This window comes from Canis lupus, chromosome 5, assembly GCF_048164855.1.
Source record: "Canis lupus baileyi chromosome 5, mCanLup2.hap1, whole genome shotgun sequence".
NCBI classification, from domain to species: Eukaryota; Metazoa; Chordata; class Mammalia; order Carnivora; family Canidae; genus Canis; species Canis lupus.
The window spans coordinates 42,602,595-42,621,741 of NC_132842.1; the positions used below are offsets into that span (position 1 = coordinate 42,602,595).

The following is a 19,147-nucleotide window of genomic DNA, read 5'->3' on the forward strand; positions in this document are numbered from 1 at the left end:
GCTGAGCCACCAGGGTGCCCTTGCTCTTACTATTTTTAAGACAAAGTCACAAGAGGATTTACTTGTTGGAAATTTGTCTAAGTTCAATCTTTAGCTATAGATTATACTCCTAGACAGCAGAATGTTTTTTTTTTTTTTTTAAGATTTTATTTATTTATGCATGAGAGACATAGAGAGAGACAACGGCAGAGGAAGAAGCAGGCTCCATGCAGGGAGTCTGACGTGGGACTCGATCCCGGATCTCCAGGATCACACCCTGGGCCAAAGGCGGCGCTAAACCGCTGAGCCACCAGGGCCACCCTAGACAGCAGAATGTTACTCAAAGTTGTAGGTTCAGAAAAATCACGGTTGACATTTAGAATTACTCGGAGATGGAAATGTTCATCTGTAAATCCCAAAGGCAGGAGGTGACTTTAAAACTTGTGAATTGTAAAGATCTGCACAAAAGCTAATTGTACAACTCTGAGCACTTTAAGGACAGACTTGTGTCTTATGCATCTGTGCACTTGTATCTTCAGTGCTAAGCACACTTTCATCACTCTGTAAATGTTCAACTGAAACCCTTCATACCTGTTTTGCAAAGGATGTAAGTGGAGGCATGAATTAATTCACCAAAGCTATAAAAGATCAGGTCCTATGGGCTCCACATAGGATACTTCCTGCTTTTAATAGGATGCTTATCGGGAATTTGGGTGCCATGGTTAAGAAGACAATGGACTCTGGAAACAGACTACTTGAGTGTGAATCCTGACTCCCATCATTTTCTAGCTGTATGACTTGGGAAGTTACCTACCTTCTCTGTGCTATGGATTCCTCATATGTGAAATTCCTCACGTGTAATAGTAGTACCAAGACTTTGGCAATTAGAACAGTGTCGAGTGCATAAGGAGCACTATGCAAGTGTTAATTATGGCTAAGTTCAAGTTGTATCACATACCACTCAGGGAAGGGAATGGAAGATTTCCTTCCATCAATCTAAGTAAATGTGAGGCACATAGACCTGTTTTTCCTATTTGTATTTTCCTTTCCTTATGTCCCGAGTCCTTGCCTTTCACAGAAAAGCAAGTTTTCTGGGTATTCCTAAACTAAGGTGACTTTTTTTGCAATGAAGAATTGTAGCCCTTTACGAGTCCAGTTGAATGAGACATTCTGGCTATCACTGCCAAATAAATGTAGCAGACCTGCGAATACAGACTGTGTACTTTGTCCAACTGTGTGTCACTGGAACACTGTCCTGTGGACATTCACAGAGTTATTTGTTTGCTCCTTCAGTAAATGTTTGTTGACTACCTGTTAAATGTACTGGACTGTTGTGAAAAATTAGGGAAACAAAGTGGAGTAAACAGATACCTATTTGCTCTCATGGAGCTTAGTCTAGTGGCAGGTGGTTGGGGGGCATATAACAACAGCAAAAAATGAGCAGCCACATTATATTTGTTAAAAGCCATAGTAGCAGATGCATAGATCACTGTGGAAACACAGAGGAAAAATACCTAACTGGGCTTGGGTGAATAAGGAGGTTTCCCTATGTAGGGGAATGTCTAATGGTTCTGAGTTAGCCAGACAAAGGTAGAAAAGGAAGACGGGAATATCTTCTAGGCAAAGAGAATAGTGTAAAGGACTAGTGAATAGTGAATGGAAACAGTAATAGACATGGGAAGAGACAGAGATAGAGACAGAAGATTGGGGCCCCAGAAGGATTTGTGTATGGCTAGATCTTAGCTATGGACCAAAGAAATAAGGGGGATCCCAGAGAAGCAGGTAAGGGCCAGACACTAGAGACCCCCATAACAAGCTCTGGATTCTGGATCTTATTAAATAATGTGGAATAATGTGGGGCTATTAATTTGTTGTGGACATGGAAAGTGATAGGTTGTGATTAAATCATAAAGGAAGTAATTTTTTTAAAAAAGCATATGTCAGATTTCATTTCACATGTAAATACCTAATATGTATCCCTAACAGATAAGGCCTTTTTAAAAAAATCCATAACCCAAAGAGCATTTTTAGATCTTGCAAAATTAACATGAATGCCTTTTGTTATCTCATACGTGGTCCATATTAAAATCTCCCCAGCTGTGAGCAAAATGTCCTTTTTCCCTCACTTGGTTTCCTTGAATCAGGATCCAAAAGGGGATCACTTTAATATTTATAAAAAATTTTATTTATTAAAAACATTTTCTTTATTTATTCATGAGAGACAGACAGAGAGTGGCAAAGGCATAGGTAGAGGGAGGAGCAGGCTTCCCACAGGGAGCTTGATGTGGGATGTGATCCCAGGACCCTGGGATCACTACCTGAGCCAAAGGCAGACACTCAACCACTGAGCCACCCAGGTGCTCCCATTTTAATATTTCTTTTTTAAAAAGATTTTATTTATTTATTCATAAGAGACACACAGAGAGAGGAGAGACACAGGCAGAGGGAGAAGCAGGCTTCGTGCAGGGAGCCCAATGTGGGACTCAGTCTCAGGTCTCCAGGATCACGGCCTGGGTTGAAGGCAGCCACTAAACCACTGAGCCACCCAGGCTGCCCCATTTTATTATTTCTTAAGCAACTTCTTATTTTATGGCAGTCTTTCTCTCTTCCTTCATTTTTTCCCCTTTATGTCATGGTATTTATTGTTTGAGTAACTCAGAAGGTCATTTGACCTACAGGATTCCCTCATTTCAGACTGGAGAAACCAGATCACTTGCTTGCTTATGGTTTCATTTAATTTATAACAAACTCTTTTTGCATTAGGAATTAAGAAAGCATCTTAAGGAATTTATAGCTGTCATTTATCCAACCATGTATACAAGTCTCTCAAGCATGTGCTGATTCTCAAAGGCACCCTGAACATAGCCACTTATCAAGCTTCTCCACTTGGCTCTTTTCTTGGTCTCTCTTCCTACCATTTACCATGTTTAGACACAAGGGGGCCAGAGCACATTCAGTGTTGCTCTTCTGACAGTCTCCCCGTTGGGCTTTCTGAATGAGACTGCAGTGAGCCACCACCAAATTACAGAATCAGTTGGGAACAACTGGTATGTACATACCCAGGTAAGAGCCCATAAAGAGCCAGGCACTAGTTTACCACCTCTCAAACCCCTCCCCCCCTTTTTTTTATTGCTGTCCCAGCTTTGCAGGGATTATTTGGATAATGTAGTCCAGAAAGTTTTCCATTTTTTTAAGAGACTATAAAGTAAGAATTCTCCACCCACCCCAGATCAGTGTGTAGACTTTTCTTTTTTGTGTTCTCATTCTATTGGGGTTGTATTACCTTGAAAAAAAATTGGGTTTTCAGTAACACGAAGTCACATGCAAAGAGAATGTCCTTCAACCCTACTCTGCTCTTTAGGTGTTAAGCCAGGTATTGAGAGGATCTGAACGTTAGTTTGATGTATTACCTTTTCTGCCAGGGACAGCACGGTGCTGGCCTGAATTATGGCCACTTGTTCTTCATTTCTTAAGTTCTGCCAAAAAAAAAAAAAAAAAAAAAGGAGAGAAAGAGAAGAAAGAAAATAAGTTGAAGAGACTTCTGACATTTTCACTATCAGAAAATACTGCCTCATTGCTCACCATAGGATACTACTGCATATATGTGTATAAAACATAACATTCTAATTCTACTTAGTAACAATTCTTAACAAAAAGTTTGTTCAAAATGTGTAAAAAGTACATTAAATGTGATTTCTAAATCTCTAATACTGATTTGATTTTGTGTTTCTCTAAGCATACTTTGTTAATAATCATGTTATTAAAAAAGCAGAAACCAAAATGAAATAACAAGTAATCTTTTCATAGTGGTTTGATGTGATTTAATTGATTCTGTTCTCTCCTCTGATAATTTTTCAAGGCAAAAAAATGGTGTGACTCCTTCAACCTATATGCATCATTCATATAGTATTTCAATGAACGGTCCTCCCACTGAATTAATATGCCTTGACCCTGCCTAGAAGGTGTTTTTAGAAAGAAAAGAGATTATGGCTTCCTGATCCATTTTTATGGGGCTGCCTCCAACCCTACTATTTAGCAGCATTTGCAACTGCATGACTGATTAATTTCACGCTGGATGGCTCCAAGCAACAGTGAGAAGGTAATTAGCTTTAATCACTGCAGATGTGGTCGGCATTCAAACGTGAAACCAGCCAACAAGAAGCACTTCACCAGTTCCTATTTCTGTCACTGCCTTCCAGAGATCCTTACAATCCCTCAACCAACTTGTTTGATGAATGACTGATTCTCTTCAAGGAGTTACATCCTTAAGTGAATATGGCATCTCTCTTGCTATTATTTTACACACGAGACTTGGCAAGTATTTCTTGCTTCTCTTTGGGCAAATTCATATACTTACTGCCCTTAATCAATTCATTACTTACCCCATTATCACCCAAGATATCAAGCTGCTTTATGAGATCCGGGATGTTCACATCCTGCAATATCAAGGAGATATACTCAAGTCAAAGACACAAATGTGCCTTACCATGCTGTCAGAGCTTGACCTTAACTTTGAGAAAATATTTTAAGACCTTTACTTCCTTGAGTTTTCAATCAGGCACATGTGGTTTTATGTTTTCACTCTGCTTCTTCCAAGCGGCATGAATTTGGGAAAACTACTTACTAGTTCATTCTCAATTTTACTAGTTGCAAAATACCTCCTTCATGATGGGATGAGCACTGGATGTTATACTATATGTTGGCAAATTGAATTTAAATAAAAAATTATTTAAAAATACCTCCTTCATAGGCTTATCTTGAGGATAAGGAGATTGTATGTAAAAGAGTCTAGGATATAGTAAGGACTTGGAATTCTTTCATTAAATTTGTTTCTTATAATTGCTTTTTTTTAAATTAGGATAAATTTTAGGTATAAAGAAAAGTAACAGATAATAAATATAATCAACCAATTTCATTCTAATTAATGGAATTTTGACCTGGTTGAGATTTTGACTGCCACACAGAAAACTTTAATGTATTCCTCTCTTTTTTTTTTTTTTTTTGCATTTATTTCATGCTATGGGAAAACAGCTCATTTTAACTATATTTCTTGAGTCAGTTTGAAGCAGCTGAACTCCATTTGAAAAAGTTCCCCTGCAGATAAATTTCATCCACCAGAGTAGGTTGTTTGTGATCTAAGAAAAAGGAAAAGACAAAGTACAGTTCTTTTCATTTAATTAGAGCTGAATAAAAAAAAACCCAACAAACTGCTCTGGTTTACAAATTTTTGTGCAGCCTAGGAAGGACAAAAGTTTGAATACCATGAAAGAGGTTTAGGATGGAAAACAAGGAAGCACAATTTTACTACCTAACTCTCCTCCCATTTTACTTCATTAGTATGACTCTCTCCTCTTACTTACATCCAGATAGCAGTACATGGGACTCCTGCCATCAGGAAGGGGGAGGTCTAGCTCAGTTTCATAGGTAGAGAGAAGGCAAGGAAAGCAGGTATCATCTGGCAGCTCAGAGTGGGAGCAGGAAGGGCCATGCACAAGGTCAAGGAGAGACCAGGAATAGCAGGAGGCTTCCCAGCTTTCCCTCTGGGATAGATATTCACCACCTGATTTCATTACATGGAAGGACAGTGTATTTTCCAGGAGATGGAGCCACCTCCATTTGACCTTAATGTTTAAAATGTATCCTAATATCCCTAAAGATAGTTACAGTTTTATCTAAATGAACAACATGTTATAAATCATCAGTCCTTCCAAAAGAGAAATCCCTAAATTAAACATATCAAAAGAGATGGTGGATCAGATGATTTCAAGGTCTCTTCTAACACCAAAAATCAAAGATTATGAATCCCAGAGCACTTAGGACACCCAAACAAAGGGACTCGACAAATACTTTTTTATCTAGTATACTTGAAATGTGTTTCTCAAACTACTGAATTTATTTAATATTTCCCTTAGATAATTAGGGTAATTATTTTAGTATTTTGAATCTGTCTCATTCTTTACCCTATTCTATTCTAAATAATCATGATTTCCTGTGTTCTCTGCTGTTACCATTCATACATCTGTCACACATCTTTTTTTTATAAATTAAAAAATAAAAATCTTTAACTAGTCCCCAACGCCCAACATGGGGCTCAAACTCATGACCCTGAGATCAAGAGTGGCACATTCTACTGACTGAGCCACCCAGGCCTCCAGATGTGACTATTTTCAGTTTCTACATAGATGCATCAGAATGACATCTGGTGATTGAAAGACAAAAGTGATGAACAACCTCCCCTTTTCCATTTCCCAGTTTTTGTACTTTGTACAAACATAAAAAATTGAATATCTGCCTACCTTGACACCTTCTTTCATACAGTAGATCTGTAGAGCACTCACACCATCTGAGAATGGGTGAATTTGTAGATTAAATGGAGGGGATCGTCTCTCTCTTTCCTTGAAATACAGTGAAGAATATATGGGAATTAAAAAAAAAAAAAAAGCAACAACTGACTAAACACTAAACCAGTTGTCTGCATTCTCTCTTTATACTATTGCAGTAGTTTATCAATGTCATGTGGCAAAAAAAAAAAAAAAGTCAAACTCAAGATGTTCATGCTTAAATTTAATGGAAAACAACTGACTGATTAAGAGGTATAGTAGAAGAATTTATAGATGGTGTCATTCAGTCGTGTAAATTTTTTGATCAGAGAAATGGAGGAAGTGAAGTTCCCATTTAAACTATATGAATATTTAGAGCTTTCAGGTGTCATAGAGAACGGTCTTTTGGCCATGAAGTTTCATGACAGCTAACAGCCTTTTGCATATTCAATCTACTTAAGCTTTATGATGAAGATATGTGGACCACTAAAAAAGACTTCACTCTTCCTCATATCTAATTTGAAAAAAACCTCAAAAAGAAACTCCTGGCAAAATAACAGAGCTATCAAATAGGAAATTTTCTTATCTTTACATATCAACATACTTTCAAGCAGACCCTAAGCCAGATTCTTTTTAAAAATGTATTCATTTAAGTAATCTCAACCCCCGAAGTGGGGCTAGAACTCACGACCCACATATCAAGAATCACACACTCTTCTGACTGAGACTGCCAGGTGCCGCAAAGAAGTCAGGCTTTTTAATTTTAATTTTCTTAGAGAGGGAAGTGTAGGGGGTGGGCAGAGAGAGCATCTTAAGCAGGCTCCACCTCTAGCACAGAGCACAGAGCCGAACATGGGGCTTGATTTTACAACCCTGAGATCATGACCTGAGTTTAAATCAAGTCAATGCTTAATGAACTGAGCCACCTAGGCACCCTTTAAAAAAAAAAATTCTTTTAAGTAATCTCTACACCCAGCATGGGGCTTGGACTCATGATCCTGAGATCAAGAGTCACATGGTCTATTGACTGAGCCAGCCAGGAGCCCCCCCACCCCCTAAGCCAGAGTCTGTGTCATAATCAAAATCTGATTTGATTGATATGTTTTACTTAAAAAAAAAAAAAAAAAAAAAAAACCTGAAATTTGGCCAGGTTAACCAAGGTATTTCCTAAAACAAATAACCCTGCTTCCTAGTTTTTTGGCATAAATGCATTATAGGTTAAAGAGTTTACTCACAAATTCAAGTGTGTAACAAAACATTTTTGCATGTAATCCTTTAGGTAACATTTTTATGAGTCAGAATTCAATGAAGGATGGAAATGATTATTTAAAAGCTATGAAATACTGAAGTTTAAAATCTCTAATTAAAATTATTTAAAAATTACTCATTAGTCTTGTTCTTAAAGGCAATAGTGTTGAAAAATATAGTATATGAGCAGACAATTCTGACTTTCATCAGTGCTTTACCACTTATGGTCCCAGGTCTTGGACAATTTATTCAATCTCAGTTGCCTTATCTATAATATCTTGATTATGGTTGTGAGGGTGAATGAGAGTATGCATCTGAAATGCTTAACTCAGCAACTCACACATAGGATGTGTTCAGTGCATGTTAATTGTTACGATTATTTTATTGTCATTATTATCATCATCTCCTTACTTCTAGCTCTAGGTTTCGAAACTCCAGCAGCTCATTCTGGTCTCGAGCATCTTGCAGTTCCTGTTGTAACCGGTGATTTTCTGCCTCCTGTTTTTCTATCTAATAAAGTAAATCCTCAAGTTAGGTGAACATTGCAAAAACCATCTAAAATTTAGCAAAGCAAGCATGGAGAACACTCATTTAGCTGGTGAATAAATCATCTAGACCATGAAAAAAATCCCAAGTAGATATGAATAAAGTAAATCCTAGGCTTTCCTTCTAGTTTTTCTTTGGTTGCGTTTTTTTTTTTGTGTGTGTCATAGAGGAAAATTCTACAAGACACTTCCATTCATTGAGATAACGTCTGGGACCCTCTGAGTAGTGAATCTGAGAGTACTCATTAGGCCCTTGCTGGGGGTCAGGGACAGTGTCCTGGCAACTACATTTAATGGTGTACATAGAGGAGACAGCACCTCTTGTTTCTGGAGTTAAAAATGGTCAGAAAAATTTTAAATAAACAATTCTGATCATATACAAGACTTCACTGAGTTTCAGTTACCCACAGAATAAAGCCAAGCTCATCAATATAGAATTCAAAAACCTTAATACTCTGGTCAGTATCTAGTTTTCCAGCCTTAAATATTCTCATGGTCATCTCTACACACACACACATACACACACACACTCACATGTGATAATATGCACACAAGAATCTAGAACCCCACATCTATCCTGTGAACTTACTGTCACGAGCTGTGTCTTTGTTCATCTCTCTGCCTAAAAGGGGCTCCCTTATTTCCTTTTCCATGTGAGGAACTCCTACTTTTCCTTGAACACAGAACTCTTATAACCCCTACCAGAAGAGGCTTTCTTTGTCTATCAATTGAGAAATGACACCTTTTCCCTTTATTTTCCTATAAAATTTCTCCTATACCCTGATGAAACATAGAATAACATGTAAAGCATGCCTCACCCTATAAGACAGGCCCATGTCTACAAGAGATCAGAAAATTTTCATGATCTGTAATAGGTTTGGGGTTGCCTTGGGATATTAGCTGTGTGGGTGGGCCATATGCACAGGAACTATTTAAAATCTTGAATTTAGAAACAAACCCAGGGACTTTTCATCATAGGATGAATCTTACTTTCCCAAGTCTGGGTATACTTGAATATCCACTTGAAGTAGGATGTTAAGCCTTATTGTTGCTGTGGTTTTCTTTAACTCATAAAAGCCTGAGACCCTAAATTCCCCTTTAGAAATCAAGACCAAATGAAATCAGACAGACGAAGTAATGGGAATTAGTTTTTAGGTGATAAAGAAAGGTAGTAATAATTATTGCTGGTCATCTCTAAGACTACTAAAAACCTCTTTTTCTCATAGCCTTATGATATAGAAAAATTATAGGAAAATAAAAATGGGGAAATAGTGAAATATCAATAGCATTAATGAATGTAGTCAAGCTTTTTTTACACTTAGATTTAGATTATTTGTGGTCAAGCAAACTTTCATAAGTTTTTAGAAGTTGACTTCGGTCACAAAAGAGGTTCTACTACCTACACTCTGAATTTGGATCAGAGATGAGATACTTGGGGAGATTTCGGTTCTGGCAGTTAACACTGGCATTTAGACCAGTGGCTCAAAGGTTGCAATTCACTGACCAGGACCAATGTGTGATGAAGTTTCCTTATAGGGACCCCTCACCTCTCTGAGAGGACCAGTCCTCAATCCTGGAAAACCCACACACTTTCCATACATCTGCTCTGTCTCTGGTCATTCAGAAGTGAGGTAGGAAAAGGACTTTGTTAGACCGGAGGGGAAAGAAGATCAGTATCTTCTTTCCCTTCTCGTGCTTACGGGAGGGTTGTGGTTAATTTCTTATTTGCCAAGGCTAGTGAATATTGGTAGAAATAATCCTAAAATAATTTCAACACAAGCTTTGGATGAACTTACAAACTTGTTTCCCTTATTCTAATGGGCCTTCAAAGTCTTTTATTCAAGAATAATTTATTTTGTAATCTTTTCACTACATTTATGGAAGGTAAATACTAAAGGGAAAGCCACCTTTATTTATTTTATTTATTTGTATTTTTTTGGAAAACCACCTTTAAACTTAAAATGATCTCTGTTGTATTTCATTGCCCCAATCAAAAGCCTATGTTCAGATAACCAAAATAATTATATCTATTGGGCCTAAACCATGCTTTTACCTCCTGAGTTGGTGAATGACCTCGTGGACATGCTGTTTTGTGCCCTGGATGAATCTTTTAAAAAGTCCTCCCATTAAAAAAGAATATATATATATGTATATGTATGTATATAAGTAACCATGATTAGCAAAATGATTAAAAGTGAGAACACAGTCTATGCTAGTTTGCAGCGTGGTCTTGGAATCGTACTGTCACTGACTTACACAAAATAACAAGTCCTATTCATAGTGTGCTTTTTGTAGATGGACAACCACATAGGATGTGTGCACATGTGGGTGTGTATATATATATATATATGTACAGTACATACACAGTATATATATATATGGTTAACATATCAATAGGCTTCAGGGATCACATCCTCTCAAGTCGGCACAACGCCAGCGCAGAGCCATGCACACGTGCCACTGATGGTGATGGCGGTGACAGGGATGCGGTTGAGCACGCAGCAGAGGACAGCGCGGTGCCGGAAAAGCCTCCCCTTCCCCGAGCCCCTGTGCCACTCCTGAGAGGCCCCCCTGCTGCTCCTGGATCTCTCATCATTTTCTCCTCTGCCCCACTAGGGTGTTGCGCCCAACATACCTTTTCTAAAAGCTCCTGGTTTCTCTTAATGAAAAGTTGTTTATCTTCTACCCAGTGTGAGTCCTGTTTGACAAAGAATATCGCGCAGTCAGCATTTCAGAGTGGCACGAAAGAGCATGTGTCCTCAAACCGCTTGGCCAGAGCTGTCTTCTCTCACCCAGTTTGTTGGCCTGCCAATGGCTGGTAAATGACACCCACCCGTCAGCTCCTTTATTCAGAGACATCGGGGCCAAAGTTGCCAGGAAAATTTCACCCCCTTTTCATTGACACTCGCTATCCCTAACTTTTTCAGTCTGAATAATCCAGGACCAACCTTCCGGGGACTCAGAAGTGACCACACAGGCAAAAAGTGAAAAGGGTCAGAATGCACACAGGCTAGATACATATGGATGGAAAACATTAAAATGCAGAACCATAAATGTAGCATAGAGGCAAAGAACGCAGCTTGAGGGGTGGGCCTTTGTCTCAGCAGCTTATGACCACTCTAGCTATTTGTACAGGGCTCCTCTTCCTCTGGCATTGTCTCTCTTGCCAACCTCATTCGTGCTATAGCTGGGTTCACACTCTGGCCAGAAAAACACCAGGGACAGAAACACACATTCTGACACAGTTTGAGAAAGGTCACTGTGGAGAGCCAAGCCGTGTCCTGGGTGCGGCCCATGCACAGGGTGGTCTAGAGGAAGGATAGATCGAATCATCTGCAGATGCATCTGCAGAAGTGCTAGCAACCAGATGCCTACCTGCCCTTTCTGAGCCAGAGTCGCTTCCAGATCTTCAATTTTGGCTTTATACCTTAGCACCTCGGCTTGGAGCTGTTCTTGAGCCTAGTGAAATCAAAATTCCAGAACTCAGTAAGTAAAAAGGTAACTCAGTATTTTTCCTCCCCTCATGTACCTTGATTAGAACTCAACAAGTGAGAAAAAAACCTTTTTTCTATGATTGAAGAACCTTTTAAAACTATTGTTTGCATTTGAATTCTTGCTTAAAACTTTCAGTGGTTCCCTTTACCATCAGGTTAAAACTCTTTAAGTGAGATATGAGAACTCCCATTATATTTGCAAACTTTACCCCATTACTTATCAACAAAGTTCACCCCTGATCTGCTGGTGATCTCCTTATTTCCTAAATATGCTTTGTAACCCTTCACTTCTTGCTTTATTTGAACAAATTCCTCTTCTGGAAAGCCTTCTCTCATTTTGCCTTTCCCCAAACCTGCCATTCTTTCAGACCCAACTTGGTGCCCTAAATCTAAATCTAGATCTAGATGTACGTATGTACCTATGTATGTATGTATATGATGTGTGCGTGTGTGTCTGTATATCAATATTTTTGGATGCTGATCTTCTGTGGAGCAACCTTACTTTGTTTGTTCTCAGATTCTCTTGTATTCTCCCTACATAAGACCTTATTTTCTGTGAAAAATTACTGGTTTTTGTTTGTTTGTTTTTTGCCCAAACACATATTTTTTTTCTTGTTGTATGATCTGGACAGGTTCTTTAGTATAATGTGAAATAAAGTCAGCAATGGCTGGCATCCTTTCTTTTTTTTTTCCCCCCTTTGGAGGGGGGCGGGGGCGGAGGGAGAGGGAGAGATTGGACCTCAAGCAGACTCCCTTCTGAGAAGCCCGACGTGGAGCTTGATCTCAGAACCCTGCCAACATGATCTGAGCTGAAATCAAGAGTTGGATGCTTAAACAGCTGAGTCACTGAGGTGCCCCCTGCCCCCTGTTTCTTCCTGTCTTAAAAGTAATCTTTATACCTAATGTGGGGCTTGAATTCACGACCCTGAGATCAAGAGTTGCATGCTCTGACTGAGCCAGCCAGGTGTCCCTCCTTTTCTTATTCTTCACCAGGAGGAGAATATATCTTTGGACTATTGAAGATTGTATTTACCTTTATCAGGTCAAAAAAAATTCCAAGCTCAATTTTGCTAAGAATTATTTTAGCCTTAAATGAGCATTAAGTATAATCTATTTTTCTCATGTCAAAATGATTATATCTTTTGTTTTCATTGATGCTCTTTCATCTATATTACCTATGTTTGCATTTCTTTTTTAAAAAATATTTTATTTATTTATTTAGAGAGCTCAAGTGAGTGAGGATGGGGGCAGAAGGAGAGGGAGAGAGAGAATCTTAAGCAGACTCTGCACTGAGTGCAGAGCCCAATGCAGGGCTCGATCTCGTACCCCTGAGATCATGACCTAAGGTGAAATCAAGAGTCAGATGCTTATCTTTTATGTCGACATAAAAGATAAAATGCTTATCTTTTATGTCGACATAAAAGATAAAACAGTTCAAAAGCCACCCAGGCACACTTATTTTTGTATTCTACTTCCTCTGAATTTACTCTATTGTTCTTTTTCTAACATCTTGATTTATTTTAGCCTATTTTGCTGAGAATCGATAAGGTCTTTTTTTTTCTTTTTTTTTACTTTCATGGCCAGAAATTATGCTAAACCTTTATTTAGAGAGGATGAGATGAGAGAAAGAACTGGTTTTTTTTAAAAAAAAAGAACTGGTTTCTACATCATCACCTCTTCAAAAAACAAGATGCATGCCATTATCTTAATTAGCCAATCCTATCTTCGTGAGAATGCTTAGGACATTCTGATCATGAAAACCACAACTATTACATATTAGGGCATAACCACGAAGGAACATACATGCATCCCTTTCTAATGATTGCCTGCCTATCTATTCCAAATCACAGTGTTTTTAAAGAAACGTTTATTCATTTATGTATAAACATGTGTATGTATGTATATGTTACCATTTTAAAATACATAACTATAATATCTATCCTGTCCTACTAAACAACTAACAGTAGTCCCTACAACATTCCTCAGCATGCCGCAAACCCTCTCAACTCGAAGTAGGATAAAATCACTGGGTGGGCACACCCCTTCCTGCCTTACATAAATTAATCTATGAGGCAGTTATGGTATGGTGGTTATGACTGAGAATTCAGAAACACTAGGTTCATATTCTTGCTTTTATTTAACGGAGCTACATATCCTGGTTTCAACTTAGCTCATCTACATTTAACTCCTACTAAGCTATTATCTCCTCTCCTATAAAAAGGACATAGCTAATAATAGCATCTAACTCATAGAGTTGTTTTGGATTGCAAGAGATGATGTATATAAAGTGCTTACAACATGCCAGCAACACATCAAGTAGTCAATAAATTTCAAGTATTACTATTGTTTGTGTATGCCTTTTTTTTTTTTAAATAAGCTTTTGAGAGGCAATTTTGATGTAATGGAAAAGCATATGTGACCCACTAAGATTTTAGGTGGAATCCAAGTTTTCCATTTATTAGCTGTGTGATCTTGGGCAACTCAATTAGCCTTTCAGAGCCTCAAATTCCTCTTTGATAAAACACTTGCCTTAGGTACTGCCATAAAAATTAAATGAGATATTGTCAATGAAAATTCTTTGGAAGTTTTCAGTGTGATGCTGTGCACTTATTAACTAAGAAAAGAAAGTGGTTAACCACGAAAGTATTTTTTTTAAGCAAGAATCTAAAAAAAAAAGGATTATCAAAATTCAATATTGTCTAGCTTTGAAAATATAAGTTTTCAAATAACAAGAACAAGAACTACTATCTTTAAAGGAACAAAAGCATCAATCTAAGTTGGTTCTAAGGTCTCTAGATCCAAGGTTTGTTGACATAAAAGATAAAACAGTTCAAAAGCCACAGCGGAGAGAAGGATGCAGGGAAAGCTATCCTGTTGATATTTTTATGTCCATGATACTTTTATGTTGTGACTGCTGCAAGCCAATTCAGAGCACTCTCCCCAGATGTATACTGACCTTGGCTTCTCTTTCAGCATCGATGATACCTCCAGTCTGCTCCTGCAGGAGGGCATATGCTCTTTGGAGGGCCTGGTATTCTTTTGTTAATTGTCGAAATCGTAGCTCAGATTCTTCAGCTGCTAAACTCTTGAGGTTACAAAAAAGGCCAAAAAATAATTATGTTCAGGCCCTGTGTTCATCATGAAATACTAACATTTGTCCACTTTATAAAGAGAAGTAAATGTCTGTTTGATTTTGGATTCGGTGTGATTTTATTCCTTTAGTGTGGGGGGAAGGGCAAAAGGAGAGGGAGGGAGAGAATCCCAAAAGGCTTCAGGCCCAGCCCAGGGCCTGAGATGGAGCTTAATCTCATGACACTGAAATTGGGACCTGAGCCGAAATCAAGAGGCGGAGGCTTAACCAACTGAGCCACCCAGGCACCCCATGATTTTATTCTTAATTTTGAAGTATGTATATAGACACAAATACTGTCGTACCTTCAAGACAGACATTGCAGGAATACTTAATATTTCTTAAGAAGAGGCATTTGCTTATTTATATATTTCTGATGATTGCTCTTTTGGGCTTGGATTACAGTCTATTTTGGATCCACATGAGAAGAACTTAGAACCAGCTTTTGGATTCAAATAGGAGGAAATGATAGTTTTAGTCTCAATTATTTCAATACATCCATATCCAACAATCTCTTCCAGAGATAAACTGTAAAAACATAGTTTTGCAGCTTTAGGTCTCAAACTTCAGAGGGAGTTTTTTGAAAAATGCAGATCTACTCTTAAGATCCTTATTCAAGAGTTGTGTGGTAGAGCAAGGAATTCCTATCGTGATTGAACCACTCTGTAGCTGATTCTGATAACGGTAGTCTACAGAGCACACTTGGCCAAACCCTGTCCTCAACTGTATCTAGAAGTTTGTTTTTTAAAGCTTATTCCCTGGTTCACACCTTCCCTAGATGAAGAATTTGGGAGAGTGACTTTTTAGGCTGAAGAAAGTTTTTAAGTTACAGAACAGCACTTTAGATAAGTTACTAAAAGGGTTATGTGACACAAGTGAAGCTGTTTTCCAAAGTCAAAATGGATCACTATGATGTGATCATTTTGTGTAGTTCACAAAGGATATAAGAAGTGCAATGCTTTTTCTCCACCTGAAAGAAAAGGCTTGGTGATGAAATCACAAAAGACTAGCGAAGTGGAAAAGCTTACTTCATCCAAGTCATCATCAGGAGTAGCTGGTGTTCGGTCTGTTCTAAATGAGGCCATGGATGATGTCTCTGAGTCCATGGAGTCCTCATCATAGCCGATAAATGGGTCCAGAACAGGCCTCTAGGGGAGAGAAAGCACATATTTACTGACACAACCATAAGTGATGAAAGTCAACATACCATCAAGGCACCATCAACTGGCACATGTACAAATGGACACAGAAGAGAGGGATCCTTTAGTGCTTCTTGGATGAAATAAAAACCCTGGGCATGAAACAAGAATTCCAATAAAAGTGTGTCCCACATTATTTTGCCTCTGATGTTTTTAGGAATATTCATTAACATTTGAGTCTCATCATAGAAAACACTGGAGCCTCTTTTATTTTTATTTATTTATCTTTTTAAAAGATTTATTTATTTATTTATTTATTTATTTATTTATTTATTTATTTATGAGAGACACACACACAGAGGCAGAGACATAGGCAGAGGGAGAAGTAGGCTCCCTGCTGGGGAGCCCCATGTGGGACTCGATTCTAGGACCCCAGGATCATGCCCTGAGCCAAAGGCAGATGCTCAACCGCTGAGCCACCCAGGCATCCCCGAAGCCTCTTTTATATTACATTTTATGCCATGATGAGTTTATGTTATTTGCTCTTTCCACTATTTAAAATATAATCAAAATACTTAAAGTCCAGTCACCTATCTGGGATTATCAAATTGTAAGTCTCATCATCCAATCCCATATCCAAATTAAAAAATGTACTTGAAAAGAAAACCCAAACTGACAAATTAATTGGATTATAAGAGGACTATTAACAATCATTATCAGTAGTAGTATCAAAGTGAATAATGGAATAATAAAATCAAACCACTATCAATAATACTGTCAAAGTGAATAATAAAAATATACTAATAATTATAGGGTGGATATGAGACACTAACATTGTTCACTGGGAGGCATTAAATAATGTGTATCTCTTGAATGTTCTTAGAGTGTGACTCTCCAGCTTGTCAGATAATGCTTCTACATCAAGCCTAGTGCCTTATTCACTCAGATAAGGTCATATTAAAGCAAATATTAAAGGTTAAAATCCATAACACAATCATTTTTGGACTTCTAAGAACTGTCAAGAGAAGAGATTTTCTTCTAGCAAATAAATCCCATGGTTTGCTGCACTTTGGGAACATCTGATTTATCACATCTTTGCAGGAAGATTCCTTGGCAAGCCTCACCTCTCTGGCTGAATTTGTGGCAAAAGCCTGATAACCTAGTTTTCCCATTACCTTAATTGGCTTAGAACTTCTTCTATGTTTTCTCCTTCGGATGAGCTTTTCTCGGTCCTGGAAAACAAATGAAGAACTTTTCAGATGTTGAATAGGTACATGTTTCTTTATAGTTATTTTTTTCCCCCTCAATGACAGAGTTGACTTTCCCCTGAGCATTACACATTTTTATTTAAAATAAGTTTGTGTTTCGTAATATTGGTAATTTTTAGGTTTGCTGCTTACATATTTTAAAAAAGATTTTATTTATTTGAGAGAGGGAGAGAGAGAGAGACAGAGAGAGAGAGAAAGAAGTGGCAGGGGGAACCACAGAGGGGGAGAAAGAGGGAGAGGAAAGAATCTCAAACAGACTTTGCACTGGGTGCGGGACTTGATTTCAAGAGCCTGAGATCATGAACTGAATGGAAACCAAGAGTTGGCCGCTTAACCAATTGAGCCACCCAGGCACCCTGCTACTTACATGTATTTATTTATTTATTTATTTATTTATTTATTTATTTATTTATTTAAATTTTTATTTATTTATGATAGTCACAGAGAGAGAGAGAGAGGCAGAGACATAGGCAGGGGGGAGAAGCAGGCTCCATGCACCGGGAGCCCGATGTGGGATTCGATCCCGGGTCTCCAGGATCGCGCCCTGGGCCAAAGGCAGGCGCCAAACCGCTGCGCCACCCAGGGATCCCCTTACATGTTTTTAAAGTAAAAATATCCTACAACTTTTCCTGATAATCTATGTGGATCGGAGAGCTTTCCAATCAGGAAATATACTGTCTTCCTCATTAGAATCCTTTTTTTACACTTGAGGATTAAGTGGCTCTGAAAATACTCATATTCTCCCAAAACACAACTTTTTTTGTTTTCTCAAACTCCAAATTACTTTATATTTAAGTATTAAAAAATACTACTCCCCCAAACCTTATTATTTTCATTTAATCACTTGAAAGGCATAGCAAACTGTCTTTGACTATTCTCAGACCCTTGTTCTCACCTGTAGCCTCTGAAGATGGGAAACGTGTGTCTACTGGGTTGGAATCATCTAGTAGGTGTTTTTTTGCAGGGGAGAGGGGGGTTCTTGTTGGAATGTTCTGGGAAAAATAAAAAAAAATCTAGAAATCACAAGTGATTTCTTCATTCATTCTTGTTATGGATGGAGATATCCTGGGAATTTGGTGTTCATCCACTAAGTACTCCATGTACTGACTGTACAAATTAAAAGGTAGATTAAGTAAGTGACATTTAGTTTCCCTGCAAGTATGGATGACATGCCTCAATATGTCAAATTCATAAAAGGAACTTTTGAGCTTAAGCTCAAATACTCAAAGTCAAGAAAAGTCTTGGCCAAGTGAATCTGGGATTTACTAGTTATTAAGGATGTGGATGTGAAGTAAGAGGCACATTGCTTCAGAAGGCCATGTTTAATAAGTAGTCTGTTTTAAGCCAATGATGTTAACCTTTAGGATGTCTCACCTTGTAAAAATATTTTGATCATATAACCTCAATATAGCTGAAATTTGAAAATCAATACTTAGATTGCTCTCCTAATACAGTATATGCATTATAACATATACTCAACATAAACAATTTTAAAAGGATAAACCACAAATAGTTATAAACAGAAGTTATCATCTTTTCTCTCCTCAATAGCAGTAAATCATCTTGCTTATTACTCTACTCTGGAGACATTGTCTAACCAACCCAACCCTCTACCCCCATTGCTAGCTCCTCAACTCTCCAGCATTTGGTTTGGTCCTAAAGTGAAAACGACCAGAGATAATAGTCATGGAAAAAAAGACAGAGGCAAAGAGGAAACCCAAAAGCATCTGAAGGTCTTAGGCCATTGCAGTTGATAAAACATGCCTTAACTGATGCAAATGTGAGTAATAACTGCTCTACAGGTACTGAAGTCATGGTCAGAAGATTGAGCCTGAAATTTCCACTCTGTCATATAATTATGATGATACTCTTCATTCAACAGGTATTTATTAAACTGAACCAATGTGCTAGACACTAAACTAAATGGTGGGAAATAAAAAAATAAATAAATGGTGGGAAAAAAGAGGCATATGGTCCTGTTTTTATTGGCCAAATATTTAATTTCTGAGCCTCAGAATCTTGAT

General features: G+C 38.0%; 1 protein-coding gene across 20 annotated transcripts in view; it reads right to left on the reverse strand.

Annotated features, from left to right (window-relative positions):
- JAKMIP2 (janus kinase and microtubule interacting protein 2) overlaps positions 1-19,147 on the reverse strand; it is a 178,489-nt gene that overhangs the window by 31,736 nt on the left and 127,606 nt on the right. For 19 of the 20 annotated variants that reach the window (XR_012031187.1, XM_072826396.1, XM_072826411.1 and 16 more), the window contains 9 exons: positions 17,031-17,087; positions 15,745-15,864; positions 14,543-14,671; positions 11,468-11,551; positions 10,728-10,790; positions 7,959-8,057; positions 6,276-6,374; positions 4,362-4,415; positions 3,390-3,455 (listed from right to left, as the gene is read on the reverse strand). Coding sequence is in view for 19 of the 20 variants with exons in the window: in XM_072826396.1 (XP_072682497.1) it covers positions 3,390-3,455; positions 4,362-4,415; positions 6,276-6,374; positions 7,959-8,057; positions 10,728-10,790; positions 11,468-11,551; positions 14,543-14,671; positions 15,745-15,864; positions 17,031-17,087 (771 nt within the window). In the remaining variant the exon portion in view is untranslated. The remainder of the gene's footprint in view (positions 1-3,389; positions 3,456-4,361; positions 4,416-6,275; positions 6,375-7,958; positions 8,058-10,727; positions 10,791-11,467; positions 11,552-14,542; positions 14,672-15,744; positions 15,865-17,030; positions 17,088-19,147) is intronic. The other variant, XM_072826414.1, reaches the window with a different exon arrangement.